General features: G+C 37.8%; 1 protein-coding gene across 1 annotated transcript; it reads left to right on the top strand.

Annotated features, from left to right (window-relative positions):
* Nucleotides 1-41: 41 nt before the first annotated feature.
* On the top strand, nucleotides 42-14,246 carry LOC112568206 (DNA repair protein XRCC1-like). The gene is made up of 16 exons (XM_025245379.1): nucleotides 42-346; nucleotides 662-754; nucleotides 2,130-2,231; nucleotides 2,331-2,489; nucleotides 2,657-2,722; nucleotides 3,462-3,588; nucleotides 5,272-5,453; nucleotides 5,784-5,934; nucleotides 6,293-6,461; nucleotides 6,924-7,037; nucleotides 8,300-8,400; nucleotides 8,700-8,768; nucleotides 9,180-9,237; nucleotides 12,144-12,707; nucleotides 12,818-12,893; nucleotides 13,451-14,246. Exons 1-16 carry the CDS (start codon nucleotides 317-319, stop codon nucleotides 13,556-13,558), a joined length of 2,169 nt encoding a protein of 722 aa, XP_025101164.1. The 5' UTR covers nucleotides 42-316; the 3' UTR covers nucleotides 13,559-14,246.
* Nucleotides 14,247-17,089: the final 2,843 nt, after the last annotated feature.

Raw genomic sequence — 17,089 nt, forward strand, 5'->3', positions numbered from 1 at the left:
AGTTGAGAAATTTAGAAGTGAGCATTATGAGAACAAGATAATACCCTCAAAGGGTTACAAAAGAGTGTGTTTCACTTTAGAAAAATATCATCACAGCATGTAACAAGCGTATAAGCTTACTATATTTTCAGATAGTGTGTGGAAAAATAATAAAAACATGTCTAAATCAATCAGAATAAAAAATCTACTGTGCCGCGAGGTTATTTCCGCGAGATACGATGTTTAAGCATGCTATCACCATAAAAAAGGTCAACTTCACAACTTGTTTATTGCGATTAATTTGCAACCAGCAAAATGCCGGAGATTCGAGTGAAGGATGTTGTTTCTTGTAGTTCAGAAGAATAGGGTAAGTTTACTCTTCTGTGGGAGCGAGAAGACGATGACAACGTAATTGGAGTGCTCATTTAAATAATATGTGCACATTTCAATTTCCGCACTATTTCAAACTAATATCATCGTGGAAGTATATTTTGACTTAACTGGAACGACAGCGTGTATCGTAGAATACAAATAAAAATTGGCGACGGACTGAGATTGATCTTACCTTCATACCTTGATTATTCGTTTACTCTAAGGCAGCAGCAACAACTCATCCTAATCAAATCACTTTAGATTTTGGCTTATATTGTTTGAACAGAATATTGTTTTACAATTGTTACAGAACAATCCAGCGGAAAATTTGCTGAAAGCGGAGGGCACTCATAAATGGCGAACTGCAACAGTTGGAGAAACGAATGCTACTGTTATTTTGCAGGTCTCTTGATTACAGAAGTATTCTTGCATTGACTGTATTCATCACGTCATATCTATTGCTTGAATTTTATTTTGAATAATTTCTTTCTCTTACTACATTTTGCAGCTAACACTGCTAGTAACAGTTTTGCCACTGATGCAAATAAAACTCTAATCTGTGCCTTTGTGTTCTCAAAGATGGACTATTGTAATTCTCTTTTAGCTGGAATTCCCAAGTATCTTCTTGAAAGACTTCAGAGGATCCAGAATAATGCTGCTTGCCTCATCTGCAAACCATCTAGATGTGAACATATGTCACCTATCATTCACTTTCTTCACTGGCTGCCACTCGTGGATCATATAGCCTTCAAACTTTCAACTTCACTGTTTCTGGCACTGCTCCTCGGTACCTCTCCGAACTCTCTCCCATTTATACGCCTGGACAACTTCTTTGCTCATCTTCCAACACCAAGTGTTTGGACAGAGGCCTTTCTCCTACCAAGCCCCTTCAACTTTGAACAGATTACCTATAAGCCTTCGACACTCTGATTCTTTTACCATCTTTACGTCTAAACTTAAGACACATCTTTTCAGAACAGCAACTTCACTGTGACCCTTTCCTGACCATCAGCATGCATAACATGTGTCTGTAATTCACTTTGTATATGAGCTGGTGTGTGTTGTAGAAGTGAGCATGTCTATTATACTTGAATATGGGTGCATGGTTGTTGATGATTCAGTCTGTATATTGTTTATGTAAAGTGTTCTGAGCCAAACATTGGAAAAGTGCTATGTAAATCCTCATTATTATTATTATTGTTATTGACTGCGATTTTCAAAAATTATGGAGCAACTTTAGTGACAGCAGTTATGGTAATGGGGCCATGAAAAGGGCTGATTAGGATGTGTGCATATTTGCTCTTTTAGCAGTCACTTTAAATTAAAAACCAAATGACTCATCCATATTGACCTGAACGTAGAGTCAGATCAACCCCTGCCAAGACCAAATTATCCTATCATTCATTAACCATGCAAAAGGATTATTAGATCACTGATGACATGAGTAGCTATTCCCATCAAATATTGTCAACAGAGCCATATGTTGCTCAAGCATGACACACAAGAAATATTGTTTGTGCTGCAAATTTGACACTTGATTATGCATATTATGTGGGTCAGTTTGGTCTTTTGCTAGGGTCATTTTTACTTTGGGTTAAGATCAATATGGCTGGGTCAAAGGGATCTTTCAAATATTGTCTGTACATGAATAAAGATAATGCAGGTCAGTGGAAAAAGTCTTGGAATCTGACTGATACTAGTGAGTGCAAATAGATAAAGATAAAACACTGATGTTAAAACTAAAAAGAAATTACAGAAAACAAATTATTTTGTTTCAGTTTGAAAAGGCAAGCCAGATCCACTCTGTTGATATTGGCAATGAAGGATCAGCTTTTGTAGAGGTCCTTGTAGGAAAGTCAACATCCAGTTTAGATTATCAGGTAAAATGGATTCTGATAATTATATGACTGTGACGTTCAATTGTGGCAAATTGTTCTTTTCTTATCATTTATAAATGTTTATTTTTCTTTTAATTCCAGGTCTTGTTAGTGTCATCTTCTTTTATGAATCCTGCTGACAGCCGTAATGGGACCAATCGAAATACTGTGCGCATTTTTGGGCCAGACAAATTGTCCAAACCTGCTGCCTTGGAGAAGTGGGACAGGGTGAAAATAGTCTGTGCTCAGCCTTTTAACAAGGTAGAAAAGCATTGCTTTAAACTGATCGTTTCCTTTTTCAATTTTAAAATGTGTAATGATACAGCACTGCTGTTTACCGAAAGGTGTAAGAGCACTTGTAGCTGCATAGGGATGTCTTGTCTGTTTCTATTTTTAGTTTTTTTAATCAGTATAATTTATCATTTCAGACATCTACGTATGGATTATCATTTATCAAGTTTCACAGTCCTCCTGATACCAATAAGCCAACTGAGGTGAACTTTTTCTTTCATCTGGATTTGCACTAGTTAAGTGAAGTGATTCAGTTAAAAAATGTGAAGCCAAAAGCTTGAGGAATTACATTCCATGATGAATAGACTTTTTGTATTTTTTGTGTGTGTATGTGCTGTGGAACATATTTCCAGTCACTTATGAAATGCTCACCCAACGCATGTGGGTTTTCAGCTGCTTCCCCATGCGACCTTTCACTGAGAAGTGAAATGTATCAAGACAAAATTTAAACAATTTTGCTGCTTATCAGAACTGGTGACAACAAGAGACATTACTTACAGATTTTAATGTTAAAAAAGTTTTTATTTGTAGTGGGGAGGAAGAGATATGGATAAGTGGGAGGGTGTGGGGAAAAAAGATTATGATTCTTTCCCCACTGTATTATAAGCTTAGTTTATTCCTTGTTACTCCTCAAGGAGCATAGGACCACAACTGTGTTGTAAAGGTAAATGTTATAGGATAGTTTTCTTACTGAGAATATATTTCTTTACCATTGTATGCATAAACCAGTCTTATATAAATTTGTCATTGATTAGAAATAGCTTTCTTGATACAAATGCCCAAAGTGATTACTGTTAGCAATTATGATTTCATTGAATCCTAAGGTTTCACTGAAGAGTGCACAGATTAATGTCACAACTGAGTTCTCTTTTTTACCCTAGTTTATTTGTGAAAAACAGAATTTCAAATTGTGATTAGGGTTTGACGTGTTCTTATGTTCAGAATGAAGGTGTCAAAAGACTGGGGGCTTTTGTAATAAAGACTGAAGAAGAGGAAGATGATGACATTAAGGTCGGCTCTTTGTTTTCAAACAGAGGACAAATGGATGTTACACCTGTTACACCTAAAGGTAAGCTGATACCAGAGCCTTTTTTAATTTTTAAAGATGAATTCTGAAAGTAATTTATTTCATGTCATATTTGTTCTGAAACACCAGAAAACATACGGACTGCTTTAGACAGCATGAAAAAAACTGTGGCAGGTGGAACTTGACAACCAGGAAAAAACTGAAATAGTTATATTTTCTAGAGGTAAAATAAAAAAGAAACCAACATTTATATTTAATGGTGAGAAATTTTAAATAGTAGACTATTTTTCTGTCTTGGCCTGAAATTAAATTATAATACCAAATTTCATGTTCCACAAAAAGATTTATACGATAGAATATCAAGAGCCATGTTTGCTATATTTAAAAAAACATAAACAGGCACAACTACCACTAGACTTACAACTTCATATGTTTGACAATTGTTTTCCCAATACTTTTATTGTGAAATGTGGGCAGCAGGTAATATTAGTGATATTTGTGTTAAAATACATGAAAGATTCTACAAATGTTTTTCAAAGTAATAAGTCCTCCCCATCTTGTATAGTGCTTGGAGAGTGTGGCCTCTTCCATGTGAGACTTCTTATTAAAAGTAAAATTGTTTTTGGTTGAAGCTGATAATGCAAATAATAGTAAGAAACTATTGTATATAAAATTTTCTTAAATTTACATGAAAGAAATATTTAAGTCTAGTTATATCAATGCTGTCCAGACAGTCCAGCAAGCATATTATGGATAAACCAGAAAAACATATCAGGTAACTGGTTTAAGAAGAAAATAAGTCACTTCAGGACCAGTACATCCAGAGTTGGTTAGGAGAACTAGACTCCAATTATAATCAATGTGATCATTAATATTCTCAAATTATAAAATGTTCAGAAAGATGTAGGGAATGAATTTCATTATCTATTTAATTTTAAAACATTTGCTGACAAGCATAAAAGTACCTTACTTTGTTCACAACTCTCATGCTTATAAACTCCATGCATTATTAACATCATTAAATAAAAAGACCCTTGCTAGATTAGCTTGATTTGTAAAGTTATTGCCGAGGATGGTGACCTAGAAGAATTAATAGAATATATGTGTGTGTGAGAGATTATACACACATATATATAGATAAGAGAATATGATTGAATATGTGTATGCATCTGTGACTAAGGCGGGAATGAGAGGAAGAGAAACATCATATGACACATCCTTTGTGTTTATATGCTTTGATTTATTTGATTATTTGATATTTGATTAAATAGGCAGATATACATTAAAGGGCTAGAAGAAAGAAAGAATGAGTGATGCAGAAAATTAGTTTTTAATATATTAGCTTTAATAAACTGACCAGTAAAATGTGTATGTGTATTGGTGTAAATGTGTAAATGAGAAATATTGCATGTAAACTTAAAAATAGAAATGTGCATGAATAAGTGTATATTATATATATTTTAATATCTCAATACCCCACAGAGAGTGACAGATTAATAAAAGAATCTTGAATCATTCTTAACTTCATCATTTACAGACAAAAAAACATGCAAACAAAATTTTGCTTGGAATTTTATTCTATATTTAAAAAAAAAATATTTTTACAAAATATAAAGCTCATCAGTCTCATTTAATCATTTATGGAGGCAAAAAGTTATGTAAGAGCACCCTTTTTATGCCAGCAATTGATTAATATATATAAGGCTTTTTGATATTGTTGCACAGGCGCAGCAGCTGTAAGAGCTGCCTCTCGAGTAGCAGAAGAGACAAGGGCAAGAGCTAGAGACAGCAACTCATCAGCATCTGGGAGTCAGTCCTCCCCTAAAGTGCCTGCTGCTGCCAAACAAAGCACCTCCAAGACACCAGCTAAACAATCCACTCTCACACCACCAGCTAAAGCTAGCCCTGTGAGTCACCAAAGGAAAAAATTTTCGGAAAGATTCTACCTTTGGCTTAGGACTGACCTAAAATTAGGCAACAAAAAACATCATAGATGCTAAATTTTAGATTTTGTTTACATAATATTCTGTCTACAAAAGACAAAGACAGTTGAAGATTTATTATGCTTTTATAATATATTCGTGTATGCAATAAGACTTTGTAGTGCCATGTAAATCAACACATTTTTGTTCAGGGCCAGGGCTTAAGGGTTGATTTGATCTTGAAGGTAAAATTCAGCCTTGAAAAATTTCAAAACATCTAGTCAAAAGTAACCTGTTTTTATCTAACAAATATAGGGCAAGGGACGAAATAAACACATAATGAGTGATGAAGGAAGCGATACAGAAGAAGAAACCATTACCCCTCCCAAAACATCACTGAAGCGAACGTCAACCACTGCAAGTTCACACTCACCTGAAACACCCCCACCTCTCAAGAAGATCAAAAGTAAGACATCTAAATCTGTGTTACAACAAAATATACTTTGAATATGTGCATTATCAATATTTCACTTTTATTTATTTATTTTATTTGAACTTTGATTTGAACCTTTGGGATCAAGCAGTATTACTTGATATTCATTAAAAAAAAAAGCTTTATGTCTTGAATTTTTATTTACAAATTTTTTAAACAACTGTTTAGCTTGTGACCTAGATCATGCATCAGAAATTTAAAAAAATTATTATGAGTCTGTGTCTATTCCACAGGCTCTGGAAAATGTATAAAATCTATAATTTACAAGGAATGCCGTGAAAAATGCCATTTTGTGGATGGTCAGTCAGTCTTATGCATATTCTTTCCTCAGCTGAACCTGCCAAATCATCACCAGTTAAAGAGTTTGGCAAGCTAATGGACAAAGTTGTCTTTGTACTCAGCGGCTTTCAGAACCCATATCGTGCTGAACTGCGGGAGAAAGCCTTGGAGATGGGAGCTCAGTACAGGCCAGACTGGGGCCGGGGATGCACTCATCTCGTGTAAGTCTTAATCCTGTGGCTTGTCATCAGAGCAAATGCTGCTTTTGCCCAGCAGCTATAAAAACATGTAATAGGGGATAAAAGACAGAAAAATTCCATGTGCTTAGATCTAGGCTGCACAAAAACTATGTTTCTTCTGGCACAGAATATGACACATTCCTAAAAGGATAAAACCTTACTTTGTCATCAAACAGTTACTTTTGTGAAAAGAAATAGCTGTTAACATTTACCCAGAAATTTGCTTGTTTCATAGGACTGAAACCTCAGGGGTGTTTTTTTTTAGGGGTGGGTGAGTTGGTATAAGCCATCTTGCCATCTTTCACCATTGGCTGGGAAATGTGAAGGACACTGCACATTTATGTGTTCACTAGTTAGAAGCATATGGCCTTTAAAATTGATAGTACATACACTAATGAAAGGTTCTACTATATCTTTGTGAAATAAAACCTTTGTTTTTTCCAGTTGTGCTTTTACAAACACTCCAAAATATAATCAGGTAAAAGGACATGGCCACATTGTGGACAAGGCATGGATACTGGACTGCTACAAGAAAAAGAAATTACTACCCTGGCAGAGGTGGTCTTAGTTTATAAGACATATTAAGTCTTTTACCTAAGTGACAAACCTTTAGTTTTTGATTCTGTCTTAATTTCAAGTTTCAGGACTGCATGTCTTTTGTTTCAGTGCAGTTCTGTCCTACAAATAGAGTAAACATATTTCTGCTGTTACCAGTTTCTGACATTATGCTGGTAGCCATACTGACCTCTCCTTTTATGTGGCTTTTTTTATTTTTCTATTTTGATTTTAAATTGATGTAAATAGTGAACTCCCAACAGTAACAACGAACTTCAGGATTTGACGGACAGACTCTCCAGGCGAGCGGGGGCCTATGGCATGGAAATAAGCTCAGAAAAAAGCAAAGTAATGATTATTTCCACCACCAACAGCAGCAGCAACATCGTCATGAACGGCCAGAAACTGGAGGAGGTCAACAGCTTCAAGTACTTGGGTGCCACCCTGACTAGAGATGGTTGCTGTACAGCAGAGATCCGTATCAGGATTGGTATGGCAACATCCGCAATGTCCAGGCTGGACAGGATCTGGCGAAGCAACTCAATCAGCTTCAGTACCAAGCACAGGCTGTACAAGTCCCTCGTAGTGTCAATCCTACTCTACGGCTGCGAAACTTGGACACTGCTTGCCACAACGGAAAAGAAACTCCAGGCCTTTGAGAACAAGTGCCTGAGAAAGCTGCTCCGCATCTCGTACCGCGAACACAAGACCAACGAGTACGTACGGAGCACCGTAACCTCTCTCGTGGGCCCACATGAGCCCCTTCTGGCAACAGTGAAGCGGCGCAAGCTCGCCTGGTTCGGTCACGTCACCCGCCACAACACCCTGTCCAAGACGATCCTACAAGGAACCCTCGAAGGAAGCCGTCATCGTGGTCGTCCGAGGAAAAGCTGGGTCACCAACATCAAAGAATGGACCGAACGCGAGATGCCAGACCTGCTCTCATCTGCTCAAGACAGGACCGGGTGGAAAATTCTGTCTGTTGCTGCTGCCGGACGGCCCCCCCTACGCCCGGACCGGGCATGGGACTGACCTGACCTGACCTGAGTGAACTCACATTGTCACGACTGCATGATTATCTCCCTTTGTCAACCCTGCGGGAACAATTGCAGCAAAAGAAATTTTGAATTTTTCAATCTTTGCCAAGCATACCTTGTGACATCACACCACACCATGTTCACATTAACAATTTTATTGCAGAAGAAGCTTTCAATTTGTCTTGAAAGTTTGTTAAATTTCCAGTGTTGCCTTTTTTGCTTTTGCAGCTATTCCATGGTTGATGCTGAATCACCTGGTAGCAGCTCAGATGATGAGGCAATACCTTCAAAACCAGTGCCTAAAAGAACATCATCTTCATCCAGTAAAGGTGATTATGCAAGTAAACAATCATGAATTTTGCCAGGATACCCATTAGTTTCCTTTGATGTTGCGATGTTAATTGTTGCTTGAAAGAACACTTTATTATAGTAATATAAAAGAGCCTTACATGGAATATCAAATAAAATTCGGCTAACAGCTTAGTTTGTATTTGTATATGTTTCATAGACACCCAGAAATTATTGGTGTCATTACACTCAACAGTAACTGAATATCTCGTTTTCAGTGTTATCACCTCATTTCATCTATTTTTTTTCATTTATCTAACATCAGTGTTTATATTTTCAGGAAGTAGCAGCAGCATACCCCAATCATCAGCACCAAACAAAAAGATATCCACTTCTAATGAATCAACTGGTAGACTCTCTTTGACACTACTAACAATAATGATATGTTGTACTTTATTTTGGCATGTAATGAAACCCTTGTCCTAGGAATATTTTAGGTGAAATCTTATGTTTTCCCCTCAAAACTATTTGCAGTTTCCTTCTTTACAAGTTACCTTTAAGCCAGCATAAGCAAACTAAGGATGTCTTGAACTTTTGCTTAACAAGGGTCAGTTTGTAAGTTTGGAGCAGGAGGCTAGATAAGTTGTCAGAGTTATTCCTTAAAGTTAACAGTTTTTTCTGTAAAGAGCTGCTGCCTACTAGATGGGGACATGATTTGCACTTAAGCAAAATTTTTATTGTCCTAATATCGTTTGTACAGAAAGTAAAATGCAAGCAGTAGTTTTCTTCTACCATTATTCTAGCAAATTGTTTTTCTCAGGTCACTTATATGGAGATGAGACAGATTCTCCAGATGATACTGATGAAGAAATCAGGCGGTAAGATCTTTTCAAGACTAGTTCAGCACACTTACTTTATCACCACACCCTTTTCCAAATGAAGAATCCACTTCTCGCATCCAATGAGACAAATGAGGCACTAATCCAGCCACTTATTCTTCTTTGGCCCAACGTCTTGAATGTTTTGCCATTGCTGCTTCACAAAATGACCATCTTAGAAGTTTTCAGTGGTGGCTCCAAGACCTGCTTCATTCCTGACTGCATCTAGTAACTGCTGATCTTTTCTCACATCTTCCTCTTCCTGCCATTCTTCCCTTGTTTGCTTTTGTAGTCTGCTAACTGTATTTGTTTCTTATGCTGCTCTTTCGTTCTATCAGATTAAGCTCTGCTAAAAAGGCAAATTTGTAAGTCATTTTGTGTGTATTATTTTTACTGGTGTATTTAGTTCATAAAAGACATCTCTTTTCTCTTTGTTATTTTGTGTTGTCTTTTTATCATGACTCAAAGTAACAGTATTTATGCACCTGTGCCACAATGTACACCATAAAGAGAGCAGCAGAAGGAAATTTAACACACAAAATGACTTACAGTTATTGCCTATAGTATTCAAATGAAGTATGGTAATCTTTGCCTGTAACACAGCAGAACTTTGCAACATGCATTTCTGGAGTAGGAAGCGAATTTGCTACCATTCTTTCAAAACAGTTAATGCCATCTTCTTTTGAAAGATCTGTGAAGATCAACAGTTAGAATCTATTTGTGCTAGAACTAGTCAGGAAAACATTGGAGAAACATAAATATCTTTCTTCAGCAAGTTAAATTTTTTTCATGTGAGAGTTCTGTCCCTTCGCCTAACAGGCTGAGAGTATCAGCTCCTTGATTTTGTTTGTTTTGTGGTCGTGCTTCGATTTGGATAAAAGCTTTTGCCCTTCGTGTTTACATGTACTTCTGCTGCATTTTCTTCTTTTTCTGGTTTTGCAGTTCGACTGTATACAATGTTATTTTGAAATGCAAATTGTTTGGATCTATTGGCTGGCTTCCATTCCGCAGTGCTTCACTTGCTTCAGCAGTGACCTTGAGCTGCAGTGAATAAACTGAAGTGGCGATCACCCTTTTGCAGTTTCATTTGATAAAATTTCTTCAAATTCTCAAGATTACTCAATGTCTTCTCAGTATTCTCCTGTCACCAACCCTTATTCTCTGGAGCTGTTACCTGTCGTTGCAGTGATTGCCCTTGACTGCCGGTTCGCAGCGAGTCTTTACATTGTCCTTTATTCTACATCTTTGTGATTATTTCGTGACCTTGTTCAGCACAACGAGTCCACCTTTGGCTGAGATAGTACACTTTATGAATTCTCACATAATTGTTATTACATTGAAGTCAAAATGGCATACATGTACAGTCAAATCTCCCTACTATGCGACCCCGCTACTATGCCACTCTCGGTATTATGCCACTTTTGCTCGGTCCCGACTATAAATTCAATGTAAAAAAAAATTTACTATGCCACCCCTACTCTCGCTACTATGCCACTTTTTTGTGACTGTTAAAAGACACAAGTTGTGAAATTCCGCGCAGTGCTCGATTACTATACTCAGGGTTCCCAGGTCCTTGCAAGGTCCTTTTAAGTCCTTTTATATTGAATTTTCGCTGAAAGGCCTTTTAAGTCCTTTTATTTGCCATGCGATCCTTTCAAATTCTCACACAGGTCCTTACATTTTCTCTGTGACCCTTTTAAGTCCTTTATCGATAAAATATTACCACAAATTTATTTCCGGAGTCGACTTTGGCGCAAAATACCGACGATTTTTCGCCGCATGTTTGGTCTACACATCTGTACAACACTAGTTGCCCTTCCGTATTCGCAAAAAACACTCTTTTTTCAAAAGGTCTTTAGAAACTTACTCTTTCTTGAACTTTGATCTTCTAGTACTACTGTGCATAGCTCTATTTCTCTCTCTCTTCCCGTTAGAGTGTGTGTGCGAGAGAGAGACACGTGAACTGACTTTTGTATTACACCAAAGAATGGCTTTCAGGTTTTGCAATTATTATTACTTAGATTTCTAGAAAACTTGGAATATTAACGGTGTATGTTATCAGCGCGCTAAGGACACTTTTTAAGTTATCTAATCTAAATATGGCAGACAGGCATCAAAATTAACTCTTTGATTATTTATTATTAGAAATACATGTATTTGAGAACATAGAGAAGACCACAGATTCATAAATAATACATCTTTCCGACCACACAAGAGAAAAACTTAAGCATTGATGACTGTCACTTAGGTCCTTACGAATGCATGAAAGGTCCTTTTAAGGTCCTTTTTTGGCACCATCCCTGATCCCTGGGAACCCTGTATACTGTATTGTAGTGTGGGACATTGCAGTTAGGTGGGATGGAACATAGCACGCACACAGGGAGGGTGGAGGCTGGCAATGTGTGGGGGGTGATGGTCGCTGGCCGGGTGACAGCCACGTGACAGAGGGAAGGTGTGAGGGGGTCGACTAGCGACAGGATGCAGGTGCGCAGATGTGGTTGGGAGGGGTGGAGGATGAAGAGGTGAGGGAGAGAATGAGAGGAGACAGCTAGCGAAGTATTAGGTAAAACTGAGTTAACTATATTAGTCCGGCCCTCTAAAACCATCCCAATTTCTCTTGCGGCCCCTTGGGAAAATTAATTGCCCACCCCTGCTTTGGACTGACGGGTAACTTGAACAAATAAAGCCGTTTTTACGAATCCTCTCTACTATGCCACTCTCGCTACTATGCCACTTTTGCTCGGTCCCGGTAGGTGGCATAGTAGGGAGATTTGACTGTATAACCAAAATTTGTGTTGTCTACAGTTACTGTTTTTCAAAAAAATTCAAGAACACTAGCTACAACATCAAACAGCTAGTTGCAGATTTTAATTTTTGAAGAATTTTTATCACTCTTTTCTCCATAGAGCAAAGGTCAAGGTTGCTGCGAAAAAGGCTAAAGACACAAAGGTTGAGGCTAAACAAGAGGAAGAGGTCAACGTTAAAAGGTTGCCTGTGAAGGACAGAGACACTTCTGAAGTAAAGAGAGAGGAAAAAGTAAACGCCACTCTTCAGCTGTATGCAGACTCTACAGATGAGGATGAGCCAAACCTCTTTTCCTGTTCGACATTGGCTGTTGATGATGATAGTGGACAGGAGCAAGGAGCAGCATCAGCAACCACATCCTCTGCTTTCAACCACAGAACTCTTGCAGCAACAGTTCCAGTAGGTGATAACGAAGAATCTGCAGCCACAGTTTCTGTTGATGATGACTCCAAACCAGCCACATCTGACACAGTTCCAATTGATGATTTTGCTGAGGACAGTGAAAAGCGCAAGGGTACTGTTTCTGTGAAAGAGGAGAATGATGAATCAGATTCAGGGTTGCCAGACCTTCCTGACTTCTTCGAAAACATGCACTTTTTCTTTTATGGAAACTTTGATCCTCAAGAGCGGCGACTGCTGGCTCGATATATTGCAGCATACAATGGGTGAGAAGAAAATAGTGCTATTAAAATGTACACTTCTTTATTTACAGAATAGAAAAGCAAGTGGCAAGTAGAGACCTGGTATTAAATGTTGATATTTTTTCTGTTTGCAGAGTTCTGGAAGATTACATGAACAAGCGGGTGAAATATATCATCACCTGTGAACGTTGGGATGATAATTTTGAAGAGGTAAGGTACAAGGCTGAATTGTCCAGAAATACTTTTCATATTTTTGTAGATGTTAAGGGAATACATGAACACTGCTTTATGTTTCTCTTCTTATGGAAACAGATTTATATTCAGTATTCATACACTTATAATCTTCGTAGTCATTACAGTTCTTTTCTTTCATATGCTGTTCTTTGTACGTATACGAGTAATTCTATTGGAAAGGTTACTGCACATTTGCCTATAAATGAGCTCTGAGCCATTTAATCCTAATGAAAAATTATGGAATAGAATTTACTAACCACCAATGGTTGGACTTACAGTCATTGTGACAATTTTTTTTCTTGAGAACCATAAATTGTGTTAGGGAAGGAGCCATTACGTTATTAACAGTAGAATTTCTCTACATAGTTACACACCTTAATATGTGTTACTTTTATTGTGTTAGGATTGTAAAGGAATGGAATCAACACCATTATTTGGTTATTTCTCTTACTACAGAACTAGTTACCTTTAATTATGCTTAACATTTTTACACTTACAGTCTTCATTGTGTGTATGTGTGTTTCAAATTCCAGGCATTGTTGGAGAACCCTGAACTGGTGTTTGTGAAGCCTAAATGGATCCACTCATGCCATGAAAAAAGCAAACTTGTTCCTTATCAGTTATTTGTGGTTGTGCCATAATTGTCTGCAGCATCTAATGTATATTGACACACAGGAATTCCTGTTCTGTAAATAGTTTTTTATGGCAGCTCTGTGTAAGTGGATGTGCACGAATGTGTATGGGCATGCGTGCACCTTTTTGTGTGCTCAAGTATAAAAGTGGTTGACTGAGAATTTTATTGACTGAATGGCTAATCAACTTAAGTTTGTAGCAAATCATAAATTTTAGATTTGAGACTATATTTAGAAAATACAGCATTATTTTTTTCAAGCATTAGGTCGGAAAAACAAATGCCAGAGAAAAGAGCTAAAATATTGGTCCAGATATTTTAAAGATTTTTATCAAAAGCATTAGTCTGCACCTAAGGCATTTCAGAGGATAAGTAAATAATATTTTAGAACAAAGTTTTCTTTATTTAGAAGTTTGAAATTGACCTGATATGTTTGTTTACTGCATTATGTAATGTGATACAAAGATTTAGTTTCATTTACCATAATTCTTTTCTTCCAACAAAATGTATTTTTAAAGATGTAAAGTCATGTTTGCATGTTTTCATGAGAACCTGTGTGAAACAAAAACATTTAAAACAGCTTCTTATGCTTCAGTGTTAATAGCATATCACTCACTGATACTTGATATTTCAATTATTGTAGCAGATTTTCTCCCTCAAAGAAAATGATATAATTACAGCTCTCTGTCGATTCTGTCTCCAAGTGTCATAGTGGCTGTTGTTGCATGGTGTTGTGGTTAATTGCAGTTAATTAGAGTGGCCCAACACCTGTCTTCAGCCCTCCAGATTTTTTCAGGGTTACCTACCCTTAGCTCATGGCCTGTACAAGTATACATCTTATCCTGCGAGCACAGAGGGGATTGTTTGCCCAGAGTTTATAACACGGCTCTTAATCGCGTGATGAACCTGTCATTAGACACATGATGTATTTCCTACCGTGAGTAGCAGTGCCACCTGCTATCCCATCCCATCCCATCCTGGTAGGAACACTGCCAGTCGGTCTGCGACAGTTTATTCAAGGGAAGAACCAGGCTTGTTTCGCAGCTAACAACCTTATCTGAGGGTCATTCTCCTATCTGCCACTTGGAGACGTGACGAGTTGGAGTTGGTCACCTCAGGTTACAGCTCTCTGCTCCTTTGATTTCTTTCAAACAAGTCCTTTTTTGTGTTTGAGAGAAATGGCATATATTTGTTCTTAGCATAAAATATAGCACTTGCACCTTCTACTAGTTTTCTTTTGGCCGAGGTCCTGCTTAGACATTGCCAGTATTTAAAAACGCCAGAAAAATCGAGTCTTTTTCAAATGATGAAATTTTCATTTTTCTACTTGACATGTGAGAGCTCTGCTTCATTAAGTTGTCATTGTCGAACATACTCTAAATACTGCGAGCATTGTCAACAATCTTTTTGGTAGCGAACCCTTTTTACTAGCGGTTTGACGTGAATCAGAAAGTCGCGAGGTCGCGAATGTGGCTGCATGAACATTTTCACTTTTTAAAAATCGAGTTTGGGAGGCAGATGGCGAGGGGAGTGGGAGTAGAGGCTGAAGGTGTTTTATCTTGAAGAAGTAAAGATGGATGGTAGGGGTAACGAAGAAATTTAATTCTTAGCGATTACTAAATTAATTACTACGCAAACGATCGCTACCCCACGAGTCATACCAGATTTCCAACATATGGAGTCAAACAATTCTTGTCGCAAGTGATATACACGTACCATGCCAGTCAACGGCGATTTTTGTTTCTCCTTCCACATTAACCTTTATGAATGTTTATAAATGTCTACAGTTGCCTGCGTCTAAGATTTTGCTTCCCTTGAGCTGAGCTGCAGACGAAACGGTTTCATTTTTCACTCATTAGCTTTTTGCTGAAATCAGCGTAAAACTTAACCACCAGCCGCAACTCTTGCGGTCGATGCCTAACCTCGGGGTAAAGTTACACCAGTTTCATAACTGCGGTCCCAGACGTCAAGCAAGACCTAGGTATAATGCAACAGTTAGAAATAAATTTTATTCAGTTCACACAAACGTTCAAAATAAAAAGTCAAACAATATCAGGGCAAACAGAGCCATGTGACTACTGTATTCAAACACATAGCAACTCATGAGTAGTCAACAACATGTCAAGTTCAAAGCAAGTAATTAACAGTTCTCTCCTGAAACAAGAGCAGTAAAAATCGCACTTTCGTATTGAGCAAAATCAGAGATGTTGCGAGCAGCCCTTCTCGCACATAGTACAGGCCAGCTTCACTAAAACAGAATGTATTATTATTTAGTATCAGATGGCACAAGCTAACAGGACCGGGCTTGTCTTCACATTACTGGCAAGAAGTGGATCAAAACAGAAAACCACCCTGATTAAAATGTAATTACAAAGATATTATGTGTTTTGAGCCCACGGCGTAAACCATAATCAATAACGTTACAAAAATATTCAGACAGCCCTGCCAAAAAAAAAAAAAAACACCCAAAAAAAAGTCAAGTTTATTCCTAAAAGATGAGTAAAACAGAAAATATAAAGATGCTGCATTGGTTCGCAAGAAAACTGTAAAAGCGCCACACAAGCCCATTCATTTAAAAAGAACTCGCAAAATCCTCTGATGACATTCCAAGTCCAGTGTGCACTTATTCATCTCATTCCACACATGAACGCACTGCAACTGCGCGACAAAATCGAAAATTAAAAGCTTATCACAAGGATCTGTCCTCTATTTCTTCCACGAGTCTTTCTATATACAACTGTGAACTGCAAGGCAAGCAACAGATGAAAAAAACAAGACTACTGCAAACAAATGTTCTACCGGCCTGTTCAGAATATTTTGACGAGTCAGGATTCTAAAACTGATTCTTTTTTCAGATTAGTGCATGTGCTCTTGCTAGAAGGAAGTGAGAGAGAAAAAAAACAAAGGCCGGTGTATGTTGTAGCTAAGGCTCTTACATAAGTCTTGTTAATGTACCGTGTCAGTCAACTGTCGCGCACAGTTCGTGAATAATGTACCCGGGTTCTCGTCCCCACCCCACACCCCAAATTCTCTAGATCAGGGGTCTCAAACACGCGGCCCGCGGGCCAAATGCGGCCCGCGAAACATTTTTGTGCGGCCCTCGGCCACGTCCGCGGTGTATATGTATGTTGTGCTTGGTGATTAACTCCCGCAGTGAAAATTACCCCCGTTATTAGTGACAGAGACAACGTCAACTTATTTTAATAAACTAAACTGCCTGTGCATGTAATAAACTACACTAAATGTAATTAATAATTATAAAAACTTTATTTTAGCATTTAACTGCAGTGACAGTAGTGTTCGTAAAATTTAATGAAAAAACATTTTCTTTTCGTGGTGCGGCCCGCTGACTGGCTGTTACTTTCCACTGCGGCCCACATGCTAATATGAGTTTGAGACCCCTGCTCTAGATGCTGTCATGTACAAATCCCGGAAAGTTCTGCACAATCGTCATTTTTTTGCATTTTTTTTTTTTTTTTTTTGCAGCTGATTCCTCCGCCACAGTCTGCTACATCGGTTAACTGACTTACTCCACAGTACG

Source organism: Pomacea canaliculata, linkage group LG7, assembly GCF_003073045.1.
Source record: "Pomacea canaliculata isolate SZHN2017 linkage group LG7, ASM307304v1, whole genome shotgun sequence".
In the NCBI taxonomy this organism is placed as follows: Eukaryota; Metazoa; Mollusca; class Gastropoda; order Architaenioglossa; family Ampullariidae; genus Pomacea; species Pomacea canaliculata.

Bases quoted from the DNA above. Each gene is read 5' to 3' on its own strand.
- LOC112568206 (XM_025245379.1), top strand. From the start codon at position 317: ATGTTGTTTCTTGTAGTTCAGAAGAATAGG. The intron at 9,238-12,143 runs GTAAGATCTTTT...TTTTCTCCATAG, and splicing joins ACTGATGAAGAAATCAGGCG to AGCAAAGGTCAAGGTTGCTG. The intron at 12,894-13,450 runs GTAAGGTACAAG...TTCAAATTCCAG, and splicing joins GGGATGATAATTTTGAAGAG to GCATTGTTGGAGAACCCTGA.